Raw genomic sequence first — 26,666 nt, 5'->3', positions numbered from 1 at the left:
TTTTTTTTATATTTGATTGGCAATTAAACATTTCCTCAGAAGGGTAAAAAATAACTCACATTAAAATGTTGAAAACAAAATTTCTTTTTTTATAATTTCAATTTCTTTCACCAAGTATGAAAAGTATTTCAAATTACTAGTATAAAGCAGTGTTGTTTTCTTGCTGGTGAGTATAGATTATACATATATTTTTTATGTAAAGAGTTAACGCATTGCGGTGTTCTATAAATATCTATAAACTTGTTAGCCTTCACAGGTGATACCTAAGTAACCTTTGTACACAAAATGGACATTTCACTATTTATATATTTCCTCGCTCTCTACCATGTCTACATCGATGTAAGTGAAGCTGCATCTTCAACACAGCCGCCTTGTGTTCCGGATGCATCACATAGGGATAGTTGGCGGAAAGAGGATTTTCCAAACCCTCAAATTAACATTGATAAATGTGGGAGGAATTGTAAAAAGTCATGGATTTGTGACCCGAGTCATATTTTATCAAGATCGGCAGGTATCTATATATTGATTTTATTGAACTAAGTGTGTCAAACTTGCTTGAAAAAAAATATATGATATCAAATTTTGTTTAATGTGCATTTTTCATAATCCAGATATAGTGCTTTTTTAATTCAACAATTCAATACAAACTTGAATACATATTGTTTTTTTTACGAAACTTGACCACTCACATATATAACATGCCAAGAGTGGATCAATTTTACAAACGTCCAATTGTTGGGGTAGAGTTTGAAATATTCTTATGTTTTTAATGATAATGAAATATAATAACTACTTTGTATATGAATAACATAAAAAAAAATGTAACTTCTGTGTGTACATGTATACATGAACATTGTAAAGTATGAACTTAATGATACGTGTACTAGCCCTAAAGCGTGTAAGTATTTACATTTAATATTTTTTAAGTTATATTGTTATTACACACATTCCGTACTAAATCATCCACATCTGAACATTGTCAATAATGTAAACGTACAGTACTTGTGTGCATAGCAACCACCTCTAATACATTCACTGTTCAATACTGCATTGATAATTATGAAAACATTGATCTTGACTGACGAAAATCAATACATATGCACCGAGTAAAAGGTCAATAACCTACTTACACACAAACGATTAGCTTATGATCATTCAAATTTAAACTATGATATTTCTTCCATTTATTTATTTTCAATGAATAAAACATATAGTCATATATATCGTATCTTTTATCACAACAAAAAGATAGAAATTTGCAATTCATCATTAAGTCGGTGACTTCTAGTTATTCTTGGTGTGTAGAGTATAGATTTTAGGCACATATGATTTACTTTAAAGCATGCAAAAAAGAAAAGGATTTTTAATTTGATAGAAATGGACTTACTGTTCCTTATACATTAAACAAATTAAAAAAAATATGATTGTATCAAAGAGTGAAAGCACCTAGAAGGAAAACCAACTTATGAGGGAAAAAAAAAACAGAAAACAGAAAACAAATATGAGATTAATGAAAAGAGTACTCTAAAAATGCGGAAACGTAAGAATTTAAGGGAGCTACTATTTGATTTTTATGGGGGTGGGGGCTAGGATGAAATTTGAAAAAAATAGGCTGGACAGGAGTTTTGAGTAAAAAAAAAAGGCAGGATGAGACACTTTGCAGGATGACAATTTAGGTTAAAAAAAGTCAGGATAAACTAAGGGAGCTACCATTTGATTTTGAAAAAAATAGGCAGGACAGGAATTTTGAGTAAAAAAAAGGCAGGATGTGACACTTGCAAAAAAAAAAAAAAGTCAGGACGACAATTTAGGTAAAAAAAAGGCAGGACCGATTAGAGTGCAAAATAAAAAGGCAGGACAGAGATTACAGCTAAAAAAAAAATGCAGGACAAAATTTTTCTAGCCCCCCCCCCCCCCCCCCCCTTAGAGATTAATAACTTCTCTACACGCAGGGAAGTATATATTATGATAAAACAAACCTTAATATGGCATGTATTAAATTTATTTCCCTTTCTAAGTGAACCAGTGGTGGATCCAGGATTGGGCGTAGATTGCGCACGCCCATCTTTGATTGAAAAAAACACCAGATATAATATAAATTTATTTTATGTTTTATATTTATGTGATATATTTTTTATTCTTATGCAATTTGTATGTAACAATTTTTTTCATTGGCTAAAATTTGCCGTCAAATCCACAGTTGACCAGGCGTAACTAAGGAGGGACCCGCCATTTTGAATTGTTGAATCAACAAATGTTCGATTACTGCAATGTAATCGAAAACTCCAGTTTGTAAGTTTTCATTTGTATGACGTCACGGTTTTCATTTGTATGACGTCACGTTTAGCCATGACGTCTTTGCGCCAAAATCATTCATGAAGTGTTTCGTGGATTTTTTTTATTTGTCAAAAGACCTTTTTCTAAGTTTTATCGTATTATTTCTTTTTGTAATGCATTAGATTTGGAATATCAGTACTGTAGTTGAAGAATTGCCACCGTCAATTTTGATTTGACAGTCGCAAATCTCCGTTTTACTGTCTCCGCTACGCGTCGCCAGTAAAACTGCATTTGCGACCGTCAAATCTACAATTGACGGTGGCAACTCTTCAACAACAGTACTGTTATTCCTTAGGTATATGTACGTTTTTTTTTAGAATTACCCCACCCCACTTTTCAAAAAGTTGGATCTGCCATTTAAACGGTAAAATAATTGACAAAAATAAACGAACTTTTTTTCAATTAATGCTTTTGTAGTACAAACTGTTAACACCAAATGAATATTAAATAACAAGGAATGGCAAAATGCCGCTACAATTTTGCCTCGTTCACACGTGCGTTTAACTCGAATTGAATTCGAATCGAATGCAAATTTAATTCGCTAATTGCGTTCACACACTCTTCTTTTTTAATTAGAATTGATTCGAATTGGCTAATTCGAATTTCCAATTTGCAATACGAATAGAAATACGTTTTTGTTAATACGAATTTTAAAAAGTTAACGTCGTTAGGACAGTAAAGTGAATTCAAATTATAATTGACGTGAGGACGTAAAACATTTCGAATTCGAATTAATTAATGCGAATCGAATTCGAATTACGTGTGAACTAAGCATATATTTGAACCGAAAAGTGAAATTGTTTTATATCATTCATTTTGGTTCTAATGCATCTGTAGCTATAAGATAAGCCGGCATGTTAAATTCCGAATAGTGAAAGAGATAAGCACCTAGAATGAAATGTTCTCTCAATTCGATTAAGCATGCTAAGATTGAAACAAAAAAACATTGCTGATAACTAAATGATATTTTTTATCTCACTTCCGTTAATTGCAAATCTTTCAGGTGATGAGTTAGACGAGCTTATAGAGAGAGTCTCAAGATCCGGTAAATGTAGTTGTTCCCAATGTTCCTATCCAGATGGTTACAATATCGCTGTTGCTATAGTCCCGTCTATGAGTTATTCTGGGTTTGTACTATATAATGAGATAGATGGCACTTTTGTTATCCATTCTCGCGAGTTTCTCGCTGCATTGAAGACCCATTGGTGGCCTTCGGCTGTTTTCTGCTCTATGGTCGGGTTGTTGTCTCTTTGACACATTCCCCATTTCCAATCTCAATTTTATCGTCATTAATATGGAGGTCAATGTGAAGGACGTTTAATTTCATGTCAGTAACCACTTGACTATGCAACCTAAAGAAATGTAAAAAAGACACCACTGTCTATGCTATCTGTACATCATACGCTCGAAATTAACTATGTGTTATAAATAAAATATTTTGTTTTTAAAGGGCCGTTGCTGTCCTTTTCGATTTTTCGATTTTTAGATTTATTACCTTTTTTGTTCGCTAACTTCATCCTGGTTGTGTATTATGACAAAAAAATATAACTAACGAGAGCAACAATAAAAAATCAACAGGACATATTTTTTAATATTAAACATATTTTATTAACAATCACCTGTTACATCAACCCTCAGTTGCCCAGGGAAGCAACTAAGGGGGCCCCAATTTTTACAGTCTCATTTGTCGGGGAAAAGCAAATGAGAAAAAAACTCCCACTTTAAATTATTAACATCAACCTTTATAAATATTATCTATCCTTGTACAAATGTACATGTACCTGCAATCAATATCGATCTATATATCTATACATCTCACCATATATAATTATTTGAATAAAGTTTGTTTTTTATCTTCATTTATTTCTCATAAAGGCTACCTGTAATTATTAAGCAGTTTCAATTTTATCGTACATCAAGTCTTTTGTTATGTTAATTTCGATAACATTAAATTTCTGGTCGAGTGATCATTTACCACGTGCGATTTGTTAAAGGGATGTGTAGTTCATTCATAAAAAAAAATGGATTAATGATTTTGATTCCCAATAAGGATTAATATCAAAGATATGGTGAGTAAATATTTGTTTATAATATGAACCTGTTGATACAACATGTCTTGTTACAATTAGATGATATACATGAATATATACACAACAGAAATTACATGTAGGGAGTTGCGAGCAGTGTACATATTATTATTCAATCAGTATCAAAGAGGTCATTGAACTGACCTGACCATGCAAAATATATATTTATATACAAAAAAATGTCACACATAGTAGAATAGGCTTCGATTTTCGTATTCGGTTTAAAATATTTGAGCAGAAATTGCATTTCATGTTTTATCATATTTAAAATCACCAATTTACTTATCCCTTTCTTTTGATATTTTGCGATATTTCTAGTTTTCCAGATAACCCATTTCGTGATTAAAAGCACCGTATCTAAAATTTGGGTATAAGATGCATCTGCATTAATGACCCCAAAAATTATACTTGTTTCCGATTTTTGTAATTTTTGGATATTTAATTTTGAACAAAATTCCCTTATTTTCTCAAAAATTTCCCGCCAAACGTCTTCCACCAGTTTACAATAAATAAAAAGATGAAATAGTGATTCTTTTTCATTGCAAAAGTGACACTTCCCGTTTGAGCGATTCATTTTTTGTAACTTTTCTTCAGTGTAAATTATATTATGTAGTAACTTCCATTGAAATTGTTTAATTTTCCTGTTAGCTAAATTCTTATTCAAAGTTTCCCAAATGTAATCCCATGGTAGTTCATTCCCAAAATGTAAATTCCACTTCAACTGACTATTTGGAGCTGTTTTATTCTCATAAAAGTATCTAATATCTTTAAGGCATAATTTTTTGGCATCAACGACAACTCCATTTTTTATAAATTGACAAGAATTTATTATTTTTATAGGTCCATCAGAATGACTATGTATACTAGAGTCTGTTTTTAAAACGTCAATTTGTTGAGGTGTTAACGAAGAGTTAATGCGGCTATATTGTGCAATCCAATTCCTTTTATCTTTAAGACTGTTAAAAATATCAAGGGATGTTTTAAAGGATTTATTGTTTAAGTCCCATATATCTTTAATTTTTTTTATTCCACTGGAGGCAAAATTTGCATAATATAATGCATGTCCCTTGAACTTCAATTTACAATTGCCGAAAATATTTTCTTCTAAAAGGTCCTCTTTCGTGACCGATTTTTGGATTTTCTGTAAGTCAGTCCAGGAAATTAAAAGTTCTTTATAATATTTGGACATTTATATTTGCTTAAAACATGTAGTGTCCGAACAAGAACATATAAAAAAGTCTGTATCATATTTTTCGTCTAGTGACGTTAACCAGTATTTTCCTATTGCATTCCATTTTTGTGTTTTTGAGTTGACAATACTGTACATACTTTTCACTTGTTTTGATTTAATAAAGTCCCTTAAGTTTATCATTCCTATCCCCCCCTTTTTCTTTCGGTAAACAGCACACTGTTCTAGCGACTTGGTTTGTTTTCCCATCCCATATAAAGGACCATATAATATTATTTATTTGTTTTTCGTATATATCCGGGATACCTCTCATTTCAATTTCGTATCCAATGACGGACAGTACAAAGGATTTAATAATTAAGACTTTTCCCGTAAATGTGAGATCTCTTGATTTCCAAACTTCCATACAGCTTTTTATTTTATTTATTTTTTCTAACCAAATTTGATCTAAGTCCACCCCGTATCCATGTAGTACCCCTAATGCTTTCACAGGACGCTTAGCCCATTTAATTTTGTTAAATTTTGGTTTTTTATTTCGCCACTTGCCTAAATACATGCCAACAGTCTTATCCATATTCATTTTAGCCCCCGAAGCATTTTCGTACAGTTTTAAAGTTTTAAATGTTTCTTCGATAGACTCCTCGCTTTTATTAAAGAGTTGAGTATCGTCAGCAAACATATTTAGCTTTGTTTCAATAAAGTCCCCAGTTCTAGTAGGAAGTTTTATTCCTTTTATATTAGGATTGTTTCTAATTGATGCTGCAAGTGGTTCTGCTTGCAGGATATATAACATCGGGGCTATTGGGCATCCTTGACGAATTGAACGGGTTATGCCTACGAATCTAGAAGTAAACCCATTCGTATGAATGCACGTCTTAGCGTTAATGAAAAGCATTTTTACCCAACTCCTGAATTTTTCCCCAAACCCAAATTTTAATAAGCAAAAATCGATCCATTCCCATTCCGCCCTATCAAATGCTTTTTGTTGATCTAAAAATAATATCGCACCCTCCTCATCTTCTAATTCACAAAAATCTATAACATCTTGTAATAATCTATTGCCTTGAAAAATGTTGCGCCCTTTGACAAACCCTTTTTGATCGAAATCAATTATTTGCGGTAATACATTTTTTAACCTTTCCGCGAGTACTTTGGAAATAATTTTATAGTCCGTGTTCAAGAGCGTTATAGGACGCCAATTTTTTATGTCTTCTCTCTCCCCAGACTTAAACATAAGCGTTATCATACCTCTGTATTGAGATTCACAGAGCAAATTGTTGTCAAAAATTTCCTTAATAACCGCCCCGAAGTCGTCACTTATCAAATACCAATACGTTTTGTAAAATTCATTCACAATTCCGTCTGAACCTTTTATTCTAGTCCATAATTTTTCAGCACCCCTCTTTTTTTCGAGTTTAAAGAAGTACCCTGTTGATTTTTCGCCTTTCTCGTACCAGTTAACCTTAGACCTAATTCTGACTGCCTCGGCTTTTTGGGCATAATAATCTTTAATTTTTACTTTCAAATTATTTAATTCGTTTTCATTATTGATAGGATGGGTTCCCGTAATATTATCTAACCTTTTTTCCCACTCCCTTATTTGTTTTTCTGTTATGTTTAATTGCTTTGCAACTTCTATAGTTATACTTTTTATCTTTATCTTAGTTTCCTCCCACCATTCTAGATTATTTTCGAAATGATTTTTTTTTAATTTCCAGTTCCCCCAAAAGCTTTCGAACGTATTTCTAAATAAATCCGATTGAATAACTGATGAGTTCATTTTCCACGTTCCGGGACCGCGTTCTGGTTCATTCGTTTTTAATTTCATGAACACACCGTCATGGTCACTGAACGGAAAATAAACTAATTTTACCTGTTGTGATTTATATTGAAGCTCACTACTATAGTGTGTGATAACACTGTGTGAGGGAATTCGACGTTTGATGTACCACTGTTCACTCCAGTGCAATTTATGACAATACCACTGCATCAATCAGAATTATTTTTTTGCAGTGTTTTAAGAAATGATTTTGCTTTGTTGTTGCGTATTATTTGTGAAACATTCAATGTTTTAAAAAGGCGAATTTTCTTTATAAAGTCAATGATTATGTTGACTTTTGAAGGCCAAACTTTCTACAGCCTTATATACGCTAATGAAAGATCCAAAAACTATACCAATACATAACGACATGTTTATGAAATTATAACAAATCTATTGGTTAACAAATTTTTACTCGTTATTGCAAAATAATGTACTTGATATATCTGACATTTTCTCCCTACCCAGTTTACCCCTATACATTTTTATGATGTGGACTGGTCATTGTTATTGAATCGTAGGCAATTTGATTGGATTAAGTTGTTATTAGTTTACCTTTAAACTTGTTTATGCTTTTCATACATGACTATTGATTAATTAGAACGTGCATGAATGTGTACGGTAACTAAAATGACCTTCAAACTGGACACTGGACGAGTCAATATTATGTTTTATCAATGAAAGTTAAGGTATGAAAGGTAAGAATTGCCACTTATTCGATTTTCACAAAATTTTCGGAATATACAGTTGAAAGGTTATTTTTTAAAAGCCTATTGTGAAGAGTAAAAAGAAAGTTTACAAATAATACGTTTTTTTCCATTAAACAAGTCATTTTTGTAAGAGAAATACCGAAATATATTTTACGCACGACTACGGCAGGTAAAATTATTATTTATCATAATAAAAAAAACATTTTTCAGTCTCATTGGAATATGTTGATTACAATTAATCCCAAACTTAAGAAGTAAGTAACTAAAGTCAAAATATGTCCGATCTGCCTATTTCTGCACATCAAAAGTCAATACGATCGTTTTAAAGTCAATTTCGTCTACCTCACAAAATCTTGTTAGGCACTATAATAAATATATAATCAATTCGTGACCTTGAATTACCCCGGCAAAAAGTATATTGTTTTTCTTTAGGGTATCGTTTTCTCAACACGTCTATTAATTCATTATGTTCAACAAAATTTTTAATTCATGTAATCCTATGTCGTCTCGTAAAGGCACTGGTTTTCGATCTAAATTTTTAATAAGAGCACAATTAAAATCTCCAAGAACGATATTTCTATTATTGTTATCAATAAGTATTCATGACATAGCCCACGTGTGTACATGTAAATAAAGATAAACATAGGAATTTTACAAACTGTTTAAAAATAGCATTGATTTGAAAATTGTTGACAAACGTGAATTATACAGATGCATTATAGCAATTTAGATTTTGGCTACAATAAAAAAAATCATGTACTATATATATTGTGAATAGTTAGTTAACATGATTTTGGCATCTTAGTATTTTGCTTCTCGCTTGAGCCTGGAGTGGAACTTGAACTTCGATTACGTTTTTTACTCGGGGTTTCATATTCACCTTCACACTTTGAATTTATAAAGTCCTCAAAAATATTTTCCATCAATTCTATACCGGATTTGCTGATATGAACCCCACTTGGGTCATTCAAGTCAAACAGTGCACGGAACGGTGTTTTGTTTGGAGCAAATTCGTCCCATAGATCAATATATTTTAGCACTTGACTTTTTACACAAAGTTTTTGTGTAAAGCTATTGACAGACCTCGCTGCTGTATTTAATGCTTGTATAGAGCTGCCCTTACCTCGTCTGGGTAGAATGCTACAGATACCAATGCGTGCATTTGGGTATTTGGTTTTTAGTGTATCTATGCATGTCGTAAGGTTTGCTGTTATTTGCTCGGTGTCACTTCTGTGCTTACTGATGTCATTTGTCCCTAATGATAAAATCACATTAGCAACATAGTCAGAATTTACTATATTGTCAGATTGACAAACAAGTTTATCGATTTGATCAAGGGTGGTGCCTGATACCGCTATATTATTAATACTTGGGTCCTCAATTCTAATGCGACTGCAATTTGATGCACCAAATATTACTGTTTCAGAGGTTGGGAGGGTAGCGTTTGTTTGTTCAAACACAGTTTCAGTTGTTTTGTTTAATTCAACAATTAATTCTTCTGAGTTGTTATCCTCGGTAAACGAGTCGTTTTTATTGGCGTCTCTGCCTTCCTGAATGTCATGTACATAGTCGCCATACATTTCTTGGTCATCAGTCTGACAATCCCTTTGTATATGGCCTTCTTTCCCGCACCGATAACATAGTTTTTCGGAGTGGGGACAATCTTTTATTGTGTGTGTGGTACTATTACATCTATAGCATTTACGTGCCGCTTGATTTTGACGGGAGGGTTTGTTTGTACATCGATAAGAAGGATGATCTGTTCTCGTACAGTACGGACACTCTGTCCTGTTATTGTCTGCGAACATCCTTACACTAAATCTCCCGAATTTGGTTGCGGTTGGAATAATTGGGATACAGTTTATATATCAGTATACTTCAAAATCAGAAAGAACTAAACATTGCAGAAAACATGGAAACTTTTGGCGAAAATGAGCACTCCACTCTATTAGGAAACCGCTGCCTCAGAGTTCAGCTTTACTGTTCTGAAAAGTACTGTCAATTCAAATACAACTTCTGAAAGTGATATAATATTGAGGTCTTGCAAAAATTAAAGAAATGTATAAAGCCGGTATCAAACGGTGACATTTAACTCACGTACTACTTTTAAAAAAAATATCCAATTACATTTGTAATTTATTTTTTACTTCAAGAAAAGTTAGTACTTAATTAGTTTGTGATTTTACAGATCTGCCAAAGCTGCAGCACAAAGTTTTGCATACTATCTAAGAGTGAATTGGGACTTTGAGGAATGTGACAACAATGTAGTTATATTTGTATCACGTGACGATCGAAAGGTAAGAAAAAAGAAGTATTTTTTTCCCGGCTCACTTGCATTGGACACAGGCTAATGTGTACTTTTGGGTGGCGTCTGTCATTGTCTGCTGTACGATATCTTTTTATATTTTGATCTTCTTGATAACTTCTTAAGGGCATACGATACAGTTTTGATCCCGTATTTACATTTCCATATAGACTTTTTTTTACCTGATCTAATCAAATTTGTAATATTTATATAAAAAATATATCTTCATGTGCTACTTTTTGAGTAAAATTAGGTCAAAATTTTGTAATTTTGTATATTTGCTTAAAATTCGGATTTTTGGCCGTATTTTACCCTTTCGATAAAAAGACATAACTTTTTTGTTTTAAAAGATAAACACAAATTGTTTTTTGTTAAATAATTTGTAATTTCTGTATTTTGTAAGTATCCTAAAAATGTATACATTTTTTATTCAGAAATAACTCATATTTATTAAATGTTCATGAATGTAGAAAAAAACATCATTTGTTGCTGTATATTTATCAAATTTTAAAAAAATGCGCTTCTTACGTTTTCATGAAAATTGGCACACATAATCTTCTCGCGTAGTTAAACAAAATAGCATTTAAAAAAAAGGGTCCATAAACTCGTTTTCAAGTTAAATAAGTTTAATGCATTGTCACCCCATTTCAAAAAATCTTTTTGAACAGATGAAGAGAAAGGAAAACAAACGTTGCAATAATGTTCTTCAGAAGGTACTTTCTGAAATTTGGTTACTTGGGTCCTGATGAAAAGTCATTGGTGTCCATTGGTTCAATTGTTTACTATATCTTCTTCTCAAGAATTGATTAATGAACTAGTAGCACGAAATTTGATAGAGGCCACTTGAGGTCAATTTTTATATAATTATAAACTAAGTTCGCTTCTCAGTTTCAAAATAATTAACTTTTCAAAACACTAGTTTATATCGATAGGAGATTAATAAAGGAACCCAAAAAGCTAAAAACAAAGTGCGTGTTTTCAAGATTTTTAACCATTTAAATTTTGGCGGGAAAATATTCTCTCTTGACTTTTCATAGCTTTATTATTGACAAGTTTTAAAAAGTTCTCAAAAACTTTTTAAAAAATAGTAAAATTTTTATAAGACTTTTACAGAATTGAAATTGAATTTTATGAAAGGCTAGTAAATGATAAAATATCAGATATAAAGGATAACAGTAAACTAACTAATACTGTATAAACATGAAGAAACAAAATAATACAGAAGAGAAATATTTATCTTGCTCAAAATTTGAATTTAGAAAACCGATAACAAAATTTTGATTAAATGACCATAATTTATCAAAAGATACGAAAAGATCCTTGAAAATACCAAGAGAAGAAAGATTATGAAAAAACTTCAAGCAAAGATGAATTTAATTCCATTTCTTTTTATATTGTAATAGAAAACGTAATAACGGGAAAGTTTATTTGGATTTTTTTGATAAATTAATATATGCACTTTATAAATTTAAATGACGTAGATAAAATTACATGTATATGTAACACACAAGAAGTAAACGTATCAATCAGTTTATTATTTACATTGGTAATTGAATATGTACAACAAATAACAGTTCAGAATGTTAGTAAATGTTCAACTTAACTCATCTGGTTCATTAACAACTAATCGTCCTTTTTGAATCTGCCACACTCTTTCGTCCTGACGACAATCTCCAACTTCCGGTCTGACTAATCACCGATCTAGTCTGATAACGTAACAAACACAATAACGTACCATATAACATTGTCCTCCTCTATGTAAGACACGTCCTCGTGTCTATATGAATAAAACAATTTCTTGACACAACAAAAATATATACACATGTTCAAAATATTTCAATTGTCATAACATATAACTGTCCTTAAGTTAATCAATTCCATCGCCAAGCACAAAGTCTTCGAAGTATTTTGATTTTTTCCGATTCCTTGATGAACGTCGCAAAGCAGTTCCGGTTGTCTCTTCTGTATCATCCATATGAGTTTCTTCAACGATTGGTGTTGTTTCGTTTGCTAAATTCCCATTGTCTGTAACGGCGTCTTCCCTCTCCTCTTCGGATAAATCCTCAACCTGCTTTTCTCTTAAACTATTGTTTGTTTCATCCTCATCTTCATTTGAAACATCTTCATCCAATCTTTCCTCTCTGTTGTTGGTAATCGGAGATGCTGGGGGAGTAGGTTGAAAGTTTATATCTAATCCTCTAAACGGCTGACGGTTTGCAGGTTGTTCTTCTTCGTCAACATCCGTACAGATATCATCTCCTGTTGTGGTTATCTCATGTTGGTTATTTCTCTTCTGTATTGCACACTTTTTCAGTTTGTTAAAATGAACAACTTTTCTCATTCTAGTGTTATCTAATTGTATTCTATACACTAGGTCTGAAATCTTCTTTTTTATTGTATATGGACCTTTCCACGGACGATTTAACTTGGGCGACCGCCCCTTCTTAACTCATAGTACCAAACTTTGTCACCCACATCAAACGCTTCACCGAATGCCTTCCTGTCATAGTGATCTTTCATTGTTTTTTGTGACAGTCCTAGATTTTCCCTTACTACTTCGTATGCCTGTAAAAACCTCTCCTTAGTCCTTGTTACATATTCACTGGCATTTTTTGCAGTGCTGCCATCAGGCAACTGATACTGCACATCCAGTGGAAGTCTTAGTTCCCTTCCAAAAAGAACATAAGCCGGGGAAAACTTTGTAGATTCATGTTCACTAGTTCTATACCCCATCATCACTTTTTGTAGGTGAACATCCCAGTCTCTTTGATTTTCTTTGACGTACTTGCTGAGCATAGAGAGCAGTGTTCTATTGAATCTCTCAACTTGACCGTCTGATTGAGGGTGGTAAGTAGTCGTCCTCGTTTTATCAATTCCTAGTACCTTACATAGTTCGGATATCAGTCGAGACTCAAATTCAGGCCCCTGGTCACTATGCAACTGGAATGGTGCACCAAATCTACTTATAAACTGATCAATGAGGATTTCGGCGATCACAGGAGCTGTGTGATTCTTTAAAGGGAAAGCCTCTGCCCACTTGGAGAAATAATCTCCAATTACCACAATAAATCTGTTCCCTTGATCCGACATAGGCACTTCCAATATGTCTATTGCTATTTTCTCAAATGGAGCTCCAGAATAATGTGGTTGTAACGGCGCTTTAGCTGTTCTACTCGGATTCTTCCTTGTTACACATTCAACGCAGTTAGCGACATAATTTTCAACGTCACGCCTCATTCCAAACCAATAAAATCTTTCAGAAACTTTTCCAAATGTTTTTGACACTCCCAAATGCCCCCCTAGTGGGCTAGTATGAAGGTTGTATAGTATTTCATTTACTAATTTACGTGGTACAACCATCTTCAATTTATATTCTTCTTTCCTTGCATTTTCCCATCTTATATATAACATTTCATTGTGTAATACCAATTGGTCAAACTTGCTCCACAAGTCCTTAACCACGGGACTTTTCCCTTCAACGTCACGGAATTCTGGTCGTCTATTTCCAATGTCCCAAGACAAAACCATATAAATGTCTTTGTCTTGTTCCTGTTGCACTTTCTGGAAACTATCATTTGATGACTGCTCTCTTAACGTCGATTACGTATCAGTGATTCTAGAGCTGCAACATGCTGTTCCAGAACCAGCTGATGTATCATTCTTAATCACTAATTCTTGTTGTCTCCTCGACGTATCATTCTGTACATAACAAAATTGCCTATTTACAGCAGAATTAATATTCTCATCATTACCACACTGGTGGCAAGGTATTCTAGACATTCCGTCCGCATTTCTATGACGTTTACCTTCTCTGTGTTCTATAGAAAATTCATACTCTGATAACTGTGTGATCCACCGAGCAGTCTGACCTTCCGGTTCTTTCTTTGAGAAAAGCCATTTCAGTGCTTTGTGATCTGTTCTTGCACGAAATTTCTTGCCATACAGATAATGACGATATTGTTTAATGAAAAACACTAATGCTAGAAGCTCTTTTCTCGTAGTACAGTAGTTCCTTTCAGACTTGCTCAATGTTCGACTCGAATAAGCTATAACGACTTCCTTTTCATTCTGGATCTGTGAGAGGACAGCGCCTATACCAAAATCACTCGCACCAGTATCAACTATGAACTCACAGTCACTGCGCGGAAAAGCTAAAATAGGTGCCGTCGTTAGTCTCCTCTTCAACTCCAAGAATGCATCTTGGCATCGATCATTCCAAATAAATAGTGTATTTTGTTGAGTCAATTTATATAATGGTGATGCAATATCTGAAAACTTTGCAATAAATCGTCTATAATACGAGGCGAATCCTAAAAATTGCTGAACCTCTGTGGCAGATTTTGGAGGAGTCCAGTCCTTAACAGCTTTGATTTTTGCTTCATCGGGTTCAATACCTTTTTCTGAAATTACATGACCTAAACAATTAATTCTTGATTTCAAAAGGTGACATTTGGAAGGTTTTAACTTCAAGTTCGCTCCTCGAATTCTTTCGAATACCTCCTTGAGTCTGACTAAATGTTCATCGAAAGTGTGACTAAAGATGATGATGTCATCAAGGTAAACTAAACACAGGTCCCACTGTAATCCCGCCAGAACTGTTTCCATCAGTCTCTGAAAAGTGCTAGGTGCCCCACAGAGACCAAAAGGCATGACATTAAACTCGTAAAGTCCCCAGTTGGTTGTAAACGCACTCTTCTCTCTGCTTTGAGCATCTAATTCTATCTGCCAGTAACCACTGACTAAATCAAGAGAAGAGAATAATTTTGCCCCTGCAAGAGCATCCAACGTCTGGTCTATCCGTGGTAAGGGGTATGCATCCTTTTTAGTGACTGATTTATCCGGCGATAATCAATACAAAACCTGGTACTACCATCCTTCTTAGGCACTAAAATCACAGGAGCTGCCCAAGGGCTACATGATGGCTGAATAATCCCTTCCTGTAACATGTTGTCGACGTGATCTTTGATTTCTTTCTGCTTGTGTATAGGCACACGTCTTACCCCTTGTCGCAGGGGACAACTACTCCCTGTCTCAATGTGGTGTTTCACCAACGAGGTTCGACCAAGATCAGCTGGTCCTTTTGAGAAAATGCTGCTATATTCCTCTAACAGAGAATTGAGTCTTCCTTTTTGTTCAAGATTTAATGAACAATCAACATGCATATTATCAATTGTGTTCCTGATGCCAGTACAAACCGTAGAACTGTTTACCGCACCACAAACACCCTTGTCTTTATCAAAGTCCTCATCAATCGTAGAGAAAATCCCTAGAGTAGTGTTTTTGTAGATTGTCACATCTTCACTTGAAAAATTCGCTACCCTTAATGGTACAGTCAAGTTTTGGGACGTTACAAGGCTTCGCGCTAACAGTACAGGTTTCTCATTTGTTTGCCTTAATTTTGATTCAATTATACCGACATAATTTGTCGTCATAATCTCTCCTCTGCCCTTAGCAACAAGTGTTCCGTCAATAATCTTTTCATGTCCAGCAGGAATTATTTCTGTTTTTGCAGATTTTATGTTACACGCAAGATTAGCGTTTCCTTTTTTTAAGCAAATATTTGTTGTTTTAGTTTTCAATGCCATGGTATCAAAATCAATTATCAATTTATGGGCCCTCATAAAATCAACCCCAAGGATGCACTCCTGTGCCAGGTCCCTAGCTACTAAAACTGACTGTATTCCCACTTCCTGTCCAATACAAATACTTAGTTGTGTTTTCCCTAGTATATCAATAGGTTCACCATTTGCTGATACGACCTTGTGCTGTTCCCTTACTAACTCAAGTGTACTAGGTACATTAGTGCTACTACCTGCTGCACACCTGTACCTATCACTCGTGCACAAGTTACTCCGTAAGGTCTCCCACAAAGCTTCGCTTATCAGTGTATAAACTGAGCCGGTATCGACTAACATATCCACAAGTCTTCCTTCAATCTTCCCACTACAAACAATTGACAGTCCCGTGCTAAAACAGTCAGTTTCTACCTTGTCTTCATCCAAAGGGTAATTTCTATCAGGGTCCAATATTTTGGCTGATGTGTGACCCTTCACATCAGCCCGTTTTAGTTTCCCGGATTCTGGCTGCAATCTCTGCTCATGTGCCCAGGTCTCCCACATGTCCAGCATACACCAGGTTTCCCGCGCTGTCCCGTCTGTCTATTTTTATGGCATTCTCTGCTTGTATGGCCAAAATCATAACAAGTCCAACATTGCAAGTCCTTTTGATTTCCTCCTCGCTGCCCTCGACCATAGCCTCCTCTTCCACGTGGCTGATATCTAGAAGAAACTGTTGCTCTTTCTTTATCCTCTTTCATCAGTTTCATCATTTCTGTCATCAGACCAATAAGCTCGTCTGTTTTAGACGGGTTGATACTTGCACATGCACCTGTTTCTTCTGTCATCGTGGCCAGAATTTTCTGTTATGGTGCAGTATTTGTATCCTTAACGTCTTTCTACACTGCTTCCCACTCTAACGTCATTCTTATAGCTTCATCAAGCGTTTTCGGATTGGCATGTCTTACTTTCAAAGCTAATTCTGTCTTATCTAGGCCCCTTAAAAACTGATCCTTGGCCAATTCGTCTCGGACATTATTTGACAAAGATGGATATGCCTTACGTGCCAGAGTTCTAATTGAATTACCCATTTCCAAATATGTTTCTGAAGGTTTCTTACTTCTTCCCATAAACTCTGATTTATAAAGATCTGGTCTTGTAGTTGTGTCAAACCTTGCAGTTAGTTCTGCTTTTGATTTAGTCCAATCGTTCTTAGTGTCATCATCCAGATCGCTTAAAACCTTACCTGCCGTTCCTTTCAATCTAACTATAATGAATTTACATTTTAAGCCATCATTCCAGTCGTTCAATGATGAGCAGCTTTCAAACTGAGATAGCCAATCTGTCCATTCTTCTTCACCAGTAAAGACATCTGGCATAACAATTGGTCGTTTTGTTTTTGCGCCCTGCTGTACTTCGTCTCCATTCTCCGCCATTATTATAATTCTTCAAAAAATATCTAGGTTAAGTTTGTCTTTGTAACAATATAAAATAACAAATTATGGTTCAGATATATTTATAATGAAATTCTTTTTTTATATAAATATTTATGTATAATCACAAGGTTCTATTCAACAAAACTTGGCTACAATGCATGAGCTACCACCTGCTGCTCAACATGTATCAAGAAAACAAACAATAATTCTTAACACCTTAACTGAACATAAAAACTTATTACCAAAAGGATACAAAATAGCATTTATAGTTTTACATTAATTGTCCTCTCTTAAAATCCCAGGAGTCTTCCCTGTCACTATCCTCTGACTGTGAATGTTCTACAACCGAACTGCCAGCTATTATGTCATCTGACGATTGTGCAGCCTCCGCTTTTGTATAACCAATTTCAGCTCTGATAGCTAATATTAACTGTGAATACCACTTTTGTTTAATAGCCGAAGTACCATGTATTCCGTCATACAATTCTCGAAAATCGTTTTTATATACTTTTTGATACTTTTTACCTCGTTTTACTTTTCCAAGCCTGCAAACTGATCTGTGCCAAGAAATTGTGCGACAGCCTTTTAAATGTCCTGACTGTTTTTCACAATTTCCAGAAATTATTTTTTCATTTAACAGTTCAACTTCCTTTTCTAAATCCCTTTAAAACTTCAGCAGATCATCGTCCGATATCTCTGAAACTGTCAACTTCTTATTCTCAAAACAGTGTTCCTTATATTTCTTAAAACTTATTGGTGGCACAGTTATAAAACCAACTAGAGCATTTGGTATTTTCTTTAAATTCTAATATCTTCTCGTATATTTCAAGACCTTTAGCACCTGAATATACTAGCTCACGTTCCCTGTTTTTATTTTTAATAAATTTTGTGAAGTCGTTGATCCCAACTGCAACTTTTACGATTATTGGGAGACATCTATTTGTGTCCACACTATTAAGTCTTTGTAAGAAAACGTCCTTTAATTCATTTACTGTGGCTCCACGGACAATACAATATTCTATTTTAAAGTCAAGTGGCTGTTCAAATATTCTGTTACTGTCAAAATTGTTACCACGTGAATCAGTCACAATAAACGCTAGTGGCCCGATTGGCGCTCCATCCACACCGCTGTCACCACTGTAACACACAAGAAGTAAACGTATCAATCAGTTTATTATTTACATTGGTAATTGAATGTGTACAACAAATAACAGTTCAGAATGTTAGTAAATGTTCAACTTAACTCATCTGGTTCATTAACAACTAATCGTCCTTTTTGAATCTGCCACACTCTTTCGTCCTGACGACAATCTCCAACTTCCGGTCTGACTAATCACCGATCTAGTCTGATAACGTAACAAACACAATAACGTACCATATAACATATACTCAACCAAGATCACATATTCAGGCAAATAAGTTAGGATCCTTTTTTAAACAGTATTGAACTGAGGACAGGGACTCTTGAAATATTTACTTCTATTGTGTATATTAATGATCTTGTTGTTTATATTTTACTTTCATGTTGTATCACATACTATATATATGTAGTTGTATGGCATTAAAGATTTGATTTGAATTGATTTGTCTTATTTAACATGTTTGCATTGTTATTTTTCGGTGTTTAGGTTTACACATAATCTTGATGTTCTGTTGTGAGCGTATATTTATTCAATAGTTATCCTTTTACTTGGCATGTAGGTATACATAGGAATCTGGACCAACAGCGTATAAAATCTTAACAACAGTGTGTCGAGGAAGCACACAATTTTGATGACATGTTCTGTTGTGTGCGTATATTTATTCAATAGTTATCATTTACTTGGCATGTAGGTATACACAGAATCTGGACCAACAGCGTATAAAATCTTAACAACAGAGTGTGTTGAGGAAGTCTACAATAGAGTAAAACCTAAGTTATCAGAAGGATGGTATAGTAGCGCATTAGATGAAATGATAGTGCAGTACAAGTAAGTACAAACTACAGTGAAACCTGACTAAACCGAATCCTGTATAAACCGAAATCTGTATAAACCGAAAACCTGATAAGGTGTTATGGGAGTCTAAAATAAAAATGATAGAATTTGTTCATACTTTGCCAAAACGTTGTATCTATTGATACATGTTGAAAAACATAATGAAAATGATAGGTCACCGTGCATTTTCTCAAGCTACAGGACGGGACAAAATGACACATTTCGTATGGATTATACAGGAAAAAACGCCATTTTGTGATTAGAAACTAAACAAAATGATAGAATTGTTAAATACTTCAGGAAAAGATAGCTTTCAGACACTGCTTTGGGAATTTCAAAAGAAAAGATAGGGTCACCGTACGTTTTTTCCGGCTAAAATACAAAATAGGAAAATTCCATACAGAATCCTTCAGAAAATGCACTTTTTTAGAGTTACCTCCCCTCAAAATGCCAATTTAAAAAAAAAAAAAAAGCAACCAAAAATAATTAACATTTGCAAAAATATCAATATTTAGAAGTTATATTTTTATAAATTGGTACTTTTAAATGAAAATGTACATTAAACATCTGCATTCCTGCATCAAATTTTGGTAACTTGATGGAAAATCTGGACCTTTGATTCTCTGTTTTTTACAATCCAAGATGGAGGAAGACACCCATACCACCTTAAAACCAAACATGTTTGTAAGCACCGTCATATCAAATAAAGTGCGTTGTGAACCGGATTAAACCGAACATCGGCCAAAACAGAACAAGATCTTAAGTCCAATAGAGGCTCGTTTTAAACAGGTTTCACTGTAAAAATTCTAAAGGTGTAATTATATAACAATGGACCATACAAATATCAAATATTAAAAGCATAATATGATGTTATATAACTGACGAAACGTAATTCACATACATATGCTTACAAATGCTGGTATTTTTATTTAATTTTCATTCTTTTTTGCCTAGATTTGGCCTTGCTTTTGATCTAGTTCTTGCCTTTAGGTATGGAATATTTCACGATAATGACAGTTTTAATCAAACTTGAACGCCCTACTTTTCTATGGTACATAAAGACTGGTTACATATCTATAGAGAATGAACTATTTTCATATTGAAACTGAAGAAAATAACTGTTTTTCGATGAATTTGTCGTTTAAGAAAATACAAAACAGTTGCTTTTTTCCTCACCAAATTTTCTTCACCAATTATAAGCTTCATATAACTTCTTTAGATACCGAGGGATAAACCTATATCAGTGTACAAGTCCACAAGAGATGAGTAGTCAAAACAGATGATTAACATTTAAATGACATTTAGCATTGTTTAGAGATCAAAATAGTCATCAACAAAAGACATGTGTCTAAAAAATATGCCAAGCTGTAAATCAACAAAAGACATGTGTCTATACGATTTGTTAAATTCAAACGAGATTCCTGACTCGGGACAGACATAAGACAACCATTGATGAAAGTTCTGACTTTAGACAGACACACGACTATGGGACAACCATTGACGATATTCGTGGCTTTGGACAGACACATGACATAGACAACCATTGACTAGATGTTTTACCCGAGCCAGACACAACTTACGATACTCGTGACGTAAAGCAACAATTCGCGGTACTTCGGACCCGAAACAGACACTTGGCATAAGACAACCATTGACGAGACTCCTGACTTTGGACAGACACATGACATAGGACAACCATTGACGAGATTCCTGACTTGGGACAGACACATGACATAAGGAAACCATTGACGAGATTCCTGTCTCGGGACAGACACATGACATAGCACAGCCATTGACGAGACTCCTGACTTGGAACAGACACATGACATAAGACAACCATTGACGAGACTCCTGACTTGAGACAGACACATGACATAAGACAACCATTGACGAGATTCCTGACTTGGGATAGACACATGACATAAGACAACCATTGACGAGATTCCTGACTTGGACAGACACATTACATAGGACAACCATTGACGAGATTCCTGACTTGGGACAGACACATGACATAAGACAAACATTGACAAGATTCTTGACTTGGGGCAGACACATGACATAAGACAGCCATTGACGAGACATCTGACTTGGGACAGACACTTGACATAAGACAAACATTGACGAGACTCCTGACTTGAGACAGACACATGACATAGGACAAACATTGACAAGATTCCTGACTTGGGACAGACACATGACATAAGAAAACCATTGACAAGATTCCTGACTTGGGACAGTCACATGACATGAAACAAACATTGAAGATTTATCTGATTTGGGACAGACACATGACATAAGACAACTATTGACGAGATTCCAGACTTTGGACAGACACATGACATAAGACAAGCATTGCCGAGATTCCTGACTTGAAACAGAGACATGACATAGCACAGCCATTGACGAGACTCCTGACTTGGAACAGACACATGACATAAGACAAGCATTGCCGAGATTCCTGACTTGAAACAGAGACATGACATAGCACAGCCATTGACGAGACTCCTGCCTTGGAACAGACACATGACATAAGACAACCATTGACGAGATTCCTGACTTGAGACAGACACATGACATAAGATACCATTGACGAGATTCCTGACTAAGGACAGACACATGACATAAGACAAACATTGACGAGACTCCTGACTTGTGACAGACACATGACATAGGACAAACATTGACAAGATTCCTGACTTGGGACAGACACATGACATAGAACAAACTTTGACAAGATTCTTGACTTGGGGCAGACACATGACATAAGACAGCCATTGACGAGACATCTGACTTGGGACAGACACTTGACATAAGACAAACATTGACGAGACTTCTGACTTGAGACAGACACATGACATAGGACAAACATTGACAAGATTCCTGACTTGGGACAGACAAATGACATAAGAAGACCATTGACGAGATTCCTGACTTGGGACAGTCACTTGACATGACACAAACATTTAAGATTTATCTGATTTGGGACAGACACATGACATAAGACAACCATTGACGAGATTCCTGACTTTGGACAGACACATGACATAAGACAACCATTGACGAGACTCCTGACTTGACTCCTGACTTGAGACAGACACTTAACATAAGACAAACATTGACGAGACTCCTGACTTGAGACAGACACATGACATAGGACAAACATTGACAAGATTCCTGACTTGGGACAGACACATGACATAAGAAACCCATTGACGAGATTCCTGACTTGGGACAGTCACATGACATGAGACAAACATTGAAGATTTATCTGATTTGGGACAGACACATGACATAAGACAACCATTGACGAGATTCCTGACTTTTGACAGACACATGACATAAGACAACCATTGACGAGACTCCTTACTTGGGACAGACACATTACATAGGACAAACATTGACGAAATTCCTTACTTGGGACAGAAATATGACATAGGACAACCATTTACGAGATTCCTGACTTAGGACAGACACATGACATAAGACAAACATTGATGAGAAACCTTACTTGGGACAGACACATTACATAGGACAAACATTGACGAAATTCCTTACTTGGGACAGACATATGACATAGGACAAACATTGACGAGATTCCTGACTTGGGACAGACACATGACAAAGGACAACCATTGACGAGATTCCTGACTTGGGACAGAGACAAGACATAGTTCAACCATTGACGAGATTCCTGACTAGGACAGACACATGACATAAGACAACCATTGACGAGGTTCCTGACTTGGGACAGACACATGACATATGACAATCATTGACGAGATTCCTGATTTGGAACAGACACATGGCATAACACAAACATTGACGAAATTCCTGACTTTGGACAGACACATGACATGAAACAAACATTGAAGATATTTCTGACTTGGGACAGACACATGACATAAGACAAACATTGACGATATTCCTGACTTGAAACAGACACATGGCATAACACAAACATTGACGAAATTTCTGACTTTGGACAGACACATGACATGAAACAAACATTGAAGATATTCCTGACTTGGGATAGACACATGTCATAAGACAAGCATTGACGAGATTCATAACTTGGGACAGACACATGACATAAGACAACCATTGACGAGATTCCTGACTTGGGACAGACACATGACATAAGACAAGCATTGACGAGATTCATAACTTGGGACAGACACAAGGCATAGGACAACCATTGACGAGATTCCTGACTTGGGATAGACACATGACTTAGGACAACCATTTACAAGATTCCTGACTTGGGACAGACACATGACATAAGACAACACAACCATTGACGAGATTCCTGACTTGGGAAAGACACATGACATAAGATACCATTGACAAAATTCCTGACTTGGGACAGACACATGACATAGGATACCATTGACGAGATTCCTGACTTGGACAGACACATGAATAAGACGAACATTGACGAGATTCCTGACTTGGAACAGAGACATGACATAGAACAACCATTGACGAGATTCCTGACTTGGACAGACACATGACATAAGACAACCATTTACGAGGTTCCTGACTTGGGACAGACACATGACATATGACAACCATTGACGAGATTCCTGACTTGGACAGACACATGACATATGACAACCATTGACGAGACTCTTGACTTGGACAGACACATGACATAAGACAAGCATTGACGAGATTCCTGACTTGGGACAGACACATGACATAAGACAGACATTGACGAGACTTCTGACTTGGGATAGACACATGACATAGGACAAGCATTGCCGAGATTCCTGATTTGGGACAGACACATGACATAGGACAATCATTGACGAGACTCCTGACTTGGGACAGACACATGACATAAGACAAGCATTGACGAGATTCCTGACTTGGAACAGACACATGACATAAGACAACCATTGACGAGATTCCTGACTTGGGACAGACACATGACATATGGCAACCATTGAGAGATTCCTAACTTAGGACAGACAAATGACATAAGACAAACATTGACTAGATTAATTACTAGGGACAGCCACATGGCATAAGACAATCATTGACGAGATTCCTGACTTGGACAGACACATGACATATGGCAACCATTGAGAGATTCCTAACTTAGGACAGACACATGACATAAGACAAACATTGATGAGAAACCTGACTTGGGACAGACACATGGCATAAGTCAATCATTGACGAGATTCCTGACTTTGGACAGACACATGACATGAAACAAACATTGAAGATATTTCTGACTTGGGACAGACACATGACATAAGACAAACATTGACGAGATTCCTGACTTTGGACAGACACATGACATATTAAGACAAACATTTAAGATATTCATGACTTGGGACAGACACATAATATAGGACAAATATTGAAGATATTCCTGACATGGGACAGACACATGACACAAGATACCATTTACGAGATTCCTGACTTTGGACAGACACATGACATAAGACAAACATTGAAGATATTTCTGTCGTTGGAACAGAAGAACAACTGACGATAGTCCTCACAAACATTTGTAATTTGTGTTCTTGTTTCAACCATTAACGAAATTTCGATCTTGGAACAGAACAACAAATGACGAAGGAGGCTCCCGGGTATAAGATTTTCAGAAGAAAAAAAAATATTTATTTTTCATTACAAATTTTATTTATTACCTTTTGTAGTTGTTACTTTATCATATGGTACAAAAATCATTCCAAAAAATCAATTCGTGTTGGCCCGAGGTGACTTTTAAAATGTAGATATCATTGAAAAAGCTCCAAATTATCTCCCTTTGATGCAAAAATTCCATTTTATGGCATTAAAATTGAAATATCTTTTTTTACTCATCGGTGACCTATATTTTTTATTGTTGTTTTCGAATAACCTGTTCATAAACTAAATAATCGTAAAATTTAAGCGATTTCTGTAATTTAGTTCTCTTTTCATTTCGATATTACCGCTATTTCGCCTATTAGTTCAACGGAAAAAAGGACATTAACAAAAATGTATGCTTCTCTCGAAGGCAGCTTGTGAGCGTAAATGAACGGTGACCCCATTTTTTTATTTCATTTTTCTATTAAGTAAGATAAAGTTCATTTATAGAAAAATATAGCGAAATCCTATATTAAATGAAAAAAAAAATGATTTATACCCGCGAGCCCCCGAGACACATGTAATCAGACAATCAAAAACGCATGACATAAGACAACCATTCACGATATTTCTGACTTGAGACAGACACATGTCATATGACAACCACTGACACAAGACAACCATTGACATGATTTCTGACTTGAGACTTACACATGTCATAAGACCATGCACCACAGACACATGTCATAAGACAACCATTGGTGTGATTCCAGACACCTAGGTAATTTATCGGTAAACAGGTAAATCTATTCCCTAGACATTAGAGAGATAGACACATGGGTAATTCATCAGTAAACAGCTAAATCTACTCCCTAGACAACGGAGAGATAGTCCAATGGGTAATTCATCAGTAAACAGCTCATGACATCTTCCCCCTAGACAATGGAGAGATAAACACATGGGTAATTTTATCAGTTAACATCTGAATCTTCTCCCTAGACAATAGAGAGATAAACACATAGGTACTCAAAAATCAGGTTAAGAAAAAAAGTTCAATTCTAGAAATTTTTGGCTCCTCAGAGGTGTATATCTTTAAGAAAACCTGAATATGTGAATGGCGTTTTCAATTGTAAAAAAGTTGAATCAATATCGAACACATGCTGATATTAAATATTTTATTGTTTTAGAACTATATTTGAACGTGGTAACTGTGATCACAACAAAGATAACAGCTTAAGTGCGGGTGCTATAGCAGGGATCGTGATAGGTTCTTTATCAGGTGTAGGAATTATAGCTTGTTTTTGTTGTATTTGGTGTGGATGTTGCTCCGGTGGTGGCGGTGGTGGCGGTGGTTCCCGAGGGGGTCGAAGTGGAGGACATCGAAGTTATTTTCATTCAAGTAGCGGAGGTGGAGGTGGTGGCGGCGGATTTTTCGGAGGAAGCAGTGGTGATGGTGGTGGCGGAGGAGGAGGAGATTTCTAGAAGAAGAAACAACAGCCATTCATATACTAGTATATATAGACTAAAAGTGATGTTTCAAAAGTCTTAATTTCTCTCACGTGGCAAGAAGTAACTAGATATGCGAGATTTTTGTTGGCAGAATGAGAAAACAAGATGTGATTACTTTTAAAAGCAGCGAAAACAACTTGGGATATATACGACCAGATAA

General features: G+C 35.3%; 1 protein-coding gene across 1 annotated transcript; it reads left to right on the top strand.

Annotated features, from left to right (window-relative positions):
• The first annotated feature begins 201 nt into the window (after positions 1–201).
• LOC143054142 (uncharacterized) lies at positions 202–26,666 on the top strand. The gene is made up of 5 exons (XM_076227056.1): positions 202–511; positions 3,341–3,464; positions 10,331–10,439; positions 19,272–19,408; positions 26,185–26,666. The coding sequence occupies exons 1-5, from the start codon at positions 286–288 to the stop codon at positions 26,477–26,479; spliced, it is 891 nt and encodes a 296-aa protein (XP_076083171.1). The 5' UTR covers positions 202–285; the 3' UTR covers positions 26,480–26,666.

The sequence above is a fragment of the Mytilus galloprovincialis genome, chromosome 12, assembly GCF_965363235.1.
Source record: "Mytilus galloprovincialis chromosome 12, xbMytGall1.hap1.1, whole genome shotgun sequence".
Lineage (NCBI taxonomy): Eukaryota > Metazoa > Mollusca > Bivalvia > Mytilida > Mytilidae > Mytilus > Mytilus galloprovincialis.
Note: the sequence above shows the minus strand (reverse complement) of the source record. Positions and strands in the feature narration are given on the sequence as shown.